General features: G+C 47.6%; 1 protein-coding gene across 1 annotated transcript; it reads right to left on the bottom strand.

Annotated features, from left to right (window-relative positions):
- Positions 1-803: 803 nt before the first annotated feature.
- fbxw10 (F-box and WD repeat domain containing 10) lies at positions 804-6,249 on the bottom strand. The gene is made up of 11 exons (XM_040135434.1): positions 5,980-6,249; positions 5,253-5,383; positions 4,925-5,032; positions 4,718-4,824; positions 4,356-4,559; positions 4,064-4,185; positions 3,241-3,395; positions 2,976-3,118; positions 2,531-2,689; positions 2,127-2,401; positions 804-2,045 (listed from the first exon to the last, which is right to left on the bottom strand). The coding sequence occupies exons 1-11, from the start codon at positions 6,161-6,163 to the stop codon at positions 1,354-1,356; spliced, it is 2,280 nt and encodes a 759-aa protein (XP_039991368.1). The 5' UTR covers positions 6,164-6,249; the 3' UTR covers positions 804-1,353.
- Positions 6,250-7,200: the final 951 nt, after the last annotated feature.

The raw sequence follows: 7,200 nt of genomic DNA, 5'->3' as shown, positions 1-7,200 counted from the left end.
GTCTAAGAGCATTCCTCCATGAAGACTCTCCCTTTTCTAACTTTGCCTTTGATTTTGCGCTCATTATCCCCCCCCGCAGCTCTGCCGGTCCTGGACAAGACCGCGCTGCCCTGATGAAGCTAAGCTGGGCTCGGGGTGGCAGGAGCGGACTGCATTGTCTCACTACGTCACACCGCCACGGGTGGAAAAAAAAAAAGGGGGAGACACCATTATCCCCGGTTTTCGGCCGACCAAATCAAATTAGCAGCAGAGTGCTCCTGAAAGCAGACATTCTCCAAAGTGGGACGTCTCACCCAGTCAGTTCTCCTCATAATCCTTTGTTATTCACGGGTGCCCAGCTGTTGTGCTGGTGCTGTCAAAGCAGAGGACCTTGCCTCCCTGATCTTCAACCTCCTCGCCCCTAATGATGCCCTCGAGGCACCGGGGCTAGAGGGCAGGTGGCAGGGTGAAAGGTCACTCTGGATGGTACAAACTCCTCTCGCTCGGACGAATTCACTCATCTTGTTTGAAGTACGGCACAAGTTAAAAAACCCACAAGGATTTCTAGTTACTTCGATGGTGAGGGAGACGGAGTGTTTTTCGGGGTGGTTCATTAAACTGAGGGAAAATCAGAGGAAGAGAATATGTTCCATTGGGAAAGAAAATAAAACCAATCAGGTACAAACAGCAGGTGTTAAGTGGCGGGCACTGCTTATTATAACTGTTGGAATTTGAGAGCGCATGCTTGAAAAAGCAATTCTGTAGAGTTAATTACAGAAAAGGAATCAACACAGTGGGGAAAAAAGTGTTCAGAAATATGAAAATAGTATTAAAAATTCATTTTAATTTCAAGTTTTCAAGCAATCAAACTATACAAGAAAACTACCTCAACTTTGTAAAAGACAGTGCATAAAAAACTGTGAATTACCTGTGTGCTTCTCCCTCCCATAATCAACACGAACTGCAAACATAAATGGAAAGTCTAGATACGTTCAGCTTCAGAAAAAGAAAAGAAAGCGAGAAAGACAGAATACACACTAAAACTCAACTTTGTGCTAAAACATTCAATCAATCTAAGAGTTTAATTCATATCCCGAGAAATAAAGTCAAATATAACCAAAAGCATACGACAAAACTACTTCATAATAACTGTGGGTTCTGGTCCAGCCACCACCGGATGATACAATACTGGCCCCTAGTGGAGTTTTAACGAAACATCACATTTAATAATAAACTGCGTCGGATAAACAAAGATGTCCACAACACCCCCCTTGTGCAGTGGTGATAAGAGTTCGGTTGACACGTTATATAATCAAAAACAAATAATAAATTATCTATTGGTGAATCCTCTTATCCCTCTCGGACAGTTTTGGTTCACAGCTCTGCACGAGTTCCCTCTCGGCCTGGACACAGTCTTCCAGGCAGGTCACCGGGAGCAGCCTGAATCATCCCAGCTCTCTGAATGGACCCGAAAGGGCTGATCTTAGGCAAGCTGGCGCTAGTCTTTATGCAGTGTTCTGGATTAGGCTGCGACCTGGTGAGCATGCACCCAGGAGCCTGTGGCCCCTCTTTGGCACTTGTGGTGAAGGCACCGACCCTCTTGATCGCCCTCTGTGGGTCAGCACTGGGAGGCTGTGCTTTTTTAGAAAACGAGCAGTGGTGGAGTCTCCTCGTGGTGTCAGGAGCCGTGGTGACATCTGTGTCCGTCATATTTTGACTAGCACCTCTCGTCAAAATCGGGACACAGGTCCTGGCCCTCCTGGGACGACCGTCGAGTGTCTGCCGCCGTGGACATATCTGAGTCCGCAGACTCTCTTTCGGGGCCGGGATGTCAGAGTGCAGAGGATCCTGAGGTGCGTGAGGACCCCAAGAATCTCGCAGCCTCGCGTTGCGCTCCATGTTGATGCTAACTTCATCCGTGCACTGCGCCCTCTGAATGGCACTGACTCTGAGGAGGATGTAGTCACGTGTCGGAGGATGATGAAGACCCCTCTTCTTCATCCGTTCGCACGTGGCCTTCTCACTCAGCATCACTGACCGCTTAGCAGTCTCAGGCCGCTCTCTGACTATGAAGGAAAAGTTTAGTTTACAAGGACAAACGGATCTTACAACATTTCTACTTTTCACATACACTTGTGCATGCTTACCATGTGTTCGACCTGTAGTGCGGGTGAACCCAGCTCTCTCTGGCTTCTCGCTGTTACGGTTGTGCATCTTTCGGCTGGGTAACGCCGCCCGTGCGGTGCGACCTGCCCCGGAAGAGGTAAAGGCAAGCTTTCTGATTGAAGCTGCAGATTTCTCAGAGACCAAACCATCTTGAGCCAGCACGTCACCCTGGCCTGCCTCCGTTGACTCTGTGTAATCCCAGAACACTTTTGCGAACTGGTACAGCTTCACACTGGATGTTGTGCTCACTAATATACTAAATGGGGGTAAAGGGAGGAAATATGGAGACAAATGTATGCTGACACTGATATAATAATAACATTTAATAAAAATAATACAGTAGTAAAAAATAAACACGCTTCCGTGAGTGTGCTCCATGACTCACCTGTTGTCATGGAAGTGCAGGGACAGTATACGGCCTGTTTCATCCTCTGCTGCGATGTCTCTCAAACAGTCTCCGGTGAGGAAATTAAATATGCGAATCCTTCCGTCCACACAGCCAGTAACAACACGCAGGTAGACGAGCGTCAGAGATTTGACCTCTCTGTGGAAAAGTCAGCATTGAACTCAGCATTTAGGGGTTTAGGTTATTAAGGTGTTTGAGAAAACATTGTCATCAAAATGACGGGCAAAGATATTTCACATAATGTGTTTAGGTGGTGATACAGTAAGGACATTTCTATTATTTGCAGATGGCCAATATTGTCAGGAATGTAAGAAAATATTCAAAAATATACTGAAGACAATGTATTCCTCTATGTCCAATTTAAGTATGTTCAAGTACATTTCCTGGCATTTTTGTGCATCAACGCCAAAGGTTTCTTGCTCACTTTGGGTGGCTGAAGGTCATTAGACACTCTTTAGCACGACAGTCGATGCTCCAGGCCATGACGTGACCGTTGAAGTCCCCAGACAGGAGATGCCATTTGTCAAAGAACAGGCACTTCACCGAGCTCCTGTGGGCAGCAATCACCTTAGGCGAGGTGGAGCATTACGCCACAGAAATTAACAGCGCGTGAACAAAGGCAGACATATGTGTAAATTAATAAACAGTTTATAAGAGAACTCTTTAGAAGAGAGTTCCAATATTCTCACCCTGAGCAGTGCAGCCTTCTCCATGTCCCATATTTTGACAAGGCCCCGATCACAGCTGCTATACACTTCTGTTGCGCTGATCCTCACGCACTGAATGGAGCCGGGGTGCTTGAAATTAAGATCCTCAAAATGCTTCCCTGTGTGTAGACTCCACACTGGTAGGGTGGTAGTCGAGATTAGTTCACTTGCACAAAGCAGCACAAAAAAAGCAAAGTTCACATCAAAATTTTAAAAGGTGAAAACATAAAGATTGTTCTCATAGTTATGTAAATGTACCGGCAGAGCCACAAAAGGCTAAAGGGTTCTTATCTAGCTCCTCTAAATAGGTACCATGTTCGCCTGGTAATTTATTAGCTGTTTCCTTGTCACCTCTGCCCGCTCCTTGTTACAGTTTTAAAACAAAAACCGAAAGCTTGAAAAGACTGCCACCGTCCCTCTGTCCTTTTTCTGGGGTAACATTACTCTTACATGTGCTAAATATCAGCCCACCCACTGGTCTTTGCGAACCTAAAACCATGGTACTGGCGTGGCAAGAGTACGTTTGTCTCTGCATGAGTACGTACGAATACCAGCACTGTTTACAAACTAAGTAGGAACTAAATTTAAGATTCTAGGTAGGCAGAGGGTTGTTTTCAGAAGCTGAGTAAAACCCAGAACCGGATATCCCACGTTCCAGATTTGGGGATGATCCGGGTTTTACTAAGCAACATTACAGCACTGTGTGATGTGATTGACAGTAGATGTGTTGGAATATTAAAATCGCGTGGCAAAGTGGGGTAATATTACAAATAATCATACTGTACGTCCTTCAAAGCCTGCTTACCTTTTACTATACAGTCTTTAGCCCCTGAGACAAGTCTATCAGCATGGACGTCCAGGCAGTTGACGGTGCCGGCGTGACCATACAGCACCATCTCACACCTGTCCGTCTTCAAATTCCAACACCTACAGGTGTGATGAAACACCACAACTAAACACCCACACCATCGAATCTACCTCAGTCACGAGGAGGGACGTACCATCGTGTCGTCTAACGAATCGTCGCACATTCGCAAAACGTCTATTCATAAATTTGACTTGTGACGACACGCACCGACTTTCCATCCGCTCCTCACCTGATGCTGGCATCGCGGCTCGCAGTTATCACCAGGTCCCTGTCCTCGCAGAGCAGCACCGCCCGAATGCTGCCAACATGGCCCCTCATCGCCGACACGACTTTTGTCTCCGATGCCACATGAAACAGGTGCAGCACGCGGTCCTTGGAGCCCGTGGCCATAAATGATCCTCCTCTGTAGTCCACCACCCGATGAGGGTCTTCTCTGTCAAATCCAAACACACGGGCCACACCTGAGCTACATCAGCTGCACGACGGAACGTATGTTTTCATTCCCATGTGCAGGGTTTAGTTAGGAATTCTTAAAATAGGTCTCCTGCCACATCAAAAGGAAAAAAAAAAAAGGAAATCTAACACACTAACTTGTTCAGCAGCACTTTGGTAAAATATGCACCACAATAAACATTTCGCTCTTCCATTTGTACGGTTCTGGTTTTGATTTTGGCATAAGCAGCCTCAAACGGCCTGACCTGTGAAACCAATCAAAGAAAAGATCATTAGAAAGATCAGTATAATGAGAATCGATTTCTCGAACTGAGGTTTATGGAGGAAGGGTTTTGATTCGTTAACCTTCTGGTCACTGGAATGAATATCTGCTTCCTCGTCATCCTTTGTGGGTACGAGGACCTCCACGATGTTGGAGTAGGTAGGGCTGACTATATTAATGCCTTTGCAACTCTAGAACGGAAGAAAAACATTAGTGATAATGTATTGATTTTATAGCAAAAAAATGTCACTGTTAAACTTTAGCATCGCACACAAAAACATTTTTTCTTAAATGTTATTTGGTCCTCAGCACCAAAAACGACTCTGGACACTTTAAAATATACAAATCCTTTACACGTGATTATGCATTTACAGTATATCACTACGTCACTCAAACATACAAACGCCCTACGTTCATCATGGCCTTAATTTGATCCTGGAAGTTCCTTCTGAACTTGAGTTCCTCCACGGTTTCCTTCGCGAGAAGCTGCCAGCACCGGCAGACCTTCTGGCAGCGTCTCAGGGTACGCTCCTCTAACAGACCTGTTAGGAGACACGCACGTGGGTACAGTGAGAGAACGAAGGACCAGTTGTGTTTGATTTTTGCCACCGATAGAGACACCGAGGGCAAGTGTGATGGTCACCACTGTGCCACGTTGCGTCCCACTGCCCGGGGGCCTTTCGTCTGTCATGTGCTTCTGTCCAAGGGCCACCCAAGGGCCACCCACTTGAATGGGATGGATTCAGCAGGAGCATTCTCGAGTCACTAGGTGCTACTGGCCTGGTGTAGGTGCTATTATACTATATGAGTTTAAGGACATGTCAGTGCACATTTCAGATTGATCACGGTCTGCACTGCTGATTCCACCACAGCAAGACTGTGGGAAGAAGACGGGGGTGAAACCTGGATACCCATTATTTCCTTTTCGTTGAATGTGCCCTGTGTTTGTCTCTGGGTACAGCATCTCAAAACTAACGTGCAACATGTATGTTTTATATTGCACAAAAATTAACATGCTGGAAAAATATTAAACCAACTGACACAGGTCAGGAATGCACTCCTATTGAAGGCAGCAAAAAACGCCGCGAATTGTCAGTGAACTTAGCATTTCACTGGTGTTACCGATGCGTTGACTTACCCAGTATCCTCTTTGACAGATCGACCGGTAGGCAGCCGATGAAGTCCCGGTATCGGCCGACTCCGGACACCGACTCTGAGGATCCAGGCACCACCGTGAGAGCCGGATCCTCCGGGTCCTCGTCGGCGTCCGGGTCACGTCGTTTGGCACTGCGGCTGCTCACTGAAAGGGGGCATATAATCATTGTGTCAAGTTAAAATTAAGTGGTCGAAAGCCAACATGGCGCTGTGCCGAAAGAAACGCTTCGACGACGCAAAGCTCATCGGGTCACCGAACGAACATCTTCTTTTATTAAACCGCTCGGTAAATGAGGAGCCACTGTGTTTACGCCCTTTGCCGACCTCTAGCGGCAGCTACTGGGAAGTGCAGCGCAACTTGAATGTACTGCTCCGAGGTGAGCGTGCAAAATTTAAAAATTCAAAGGACTCAGTAAAGGGTGCGCTGCGAACCGAGTACAAAAAATTAGACATTGTTTTTAACTCCTGAAACAAGAAGAGACTGAGCTTAATCGTGTTTCGTTTTTTTTTCCCTTTTGCGGTCTTACAATCAAATTGCAGAAACCTTCGTTTTTGTCTGACCAGAAGCACGCTGGTTAAGTTGGAGGCCATGCGTAACAGTTCCGAGTCACAAAGTGAGAAAAGACGGCAAAGGTAGCGGGATTTCATCCACTCCGGACTGCCACTGAACCAGTCCCAGATCCCCTTCATGTCCGTGCCGAGCGGTCTCCCGTGCGGAGCGCGGTCCGTGGCGCGGCAGGGGTAAGTCGGGCCTCCCGACCTGGCGTAAGTGAGCAAGGTCCAGGATGTTACTCCGAGCACATTCTGGATGCTTTCGAGCACCCGGACGTTTCTGCAGCGCAGAAGCAGCTGCACCACGAGTCTCCTCTTGGATCCGTCCGACACCTTCCACAAACGCTGGCCGGAGCCCGGCGGCTTGGGGGCGAAGACGCACGATGGGCACACCCCGCACACGCCGAGACATCCCGCCGACGCTCCACGGTCGAGTTCGCACGCAGACGCGCTCCGGCTAAGTGTAACGGACTTCATCGCGCTGTTTTAAAACAGGCCGTGGCGCTGTCTGTTGGCTGCGTCGTTGCCACGCAACAGCTGTTTTTTTTCCCCCTCTTTCTTTCTTTGTACAGTTTCGACCAAACGTGCGGACATCAGTCGGCAGGTTGCCAGGCAACTGACGCTCTTCGAGGCAAGTGTAGCCGAGCTCCCT

The sequence above is a fragment of the Xiphias gladius genome, chromosome 9 (assembly GCF_016859285.1).
Source record: "Xiphias gladius isolate SHS-SW01 ecotype Sanya breed wild chromosome 9, ASM1685928v1, whole genome shotgun sequence".
Taxonomy (NCBI): Eukaryota; Metazoa; Chordata; class Actinopteri; order Istiophoriformes; family Xiphiidae; genus Xiphias; species Xiphias gladius.
This window is presented reverse-complemented; position numbering and strand designations above follow the sequence as displayed.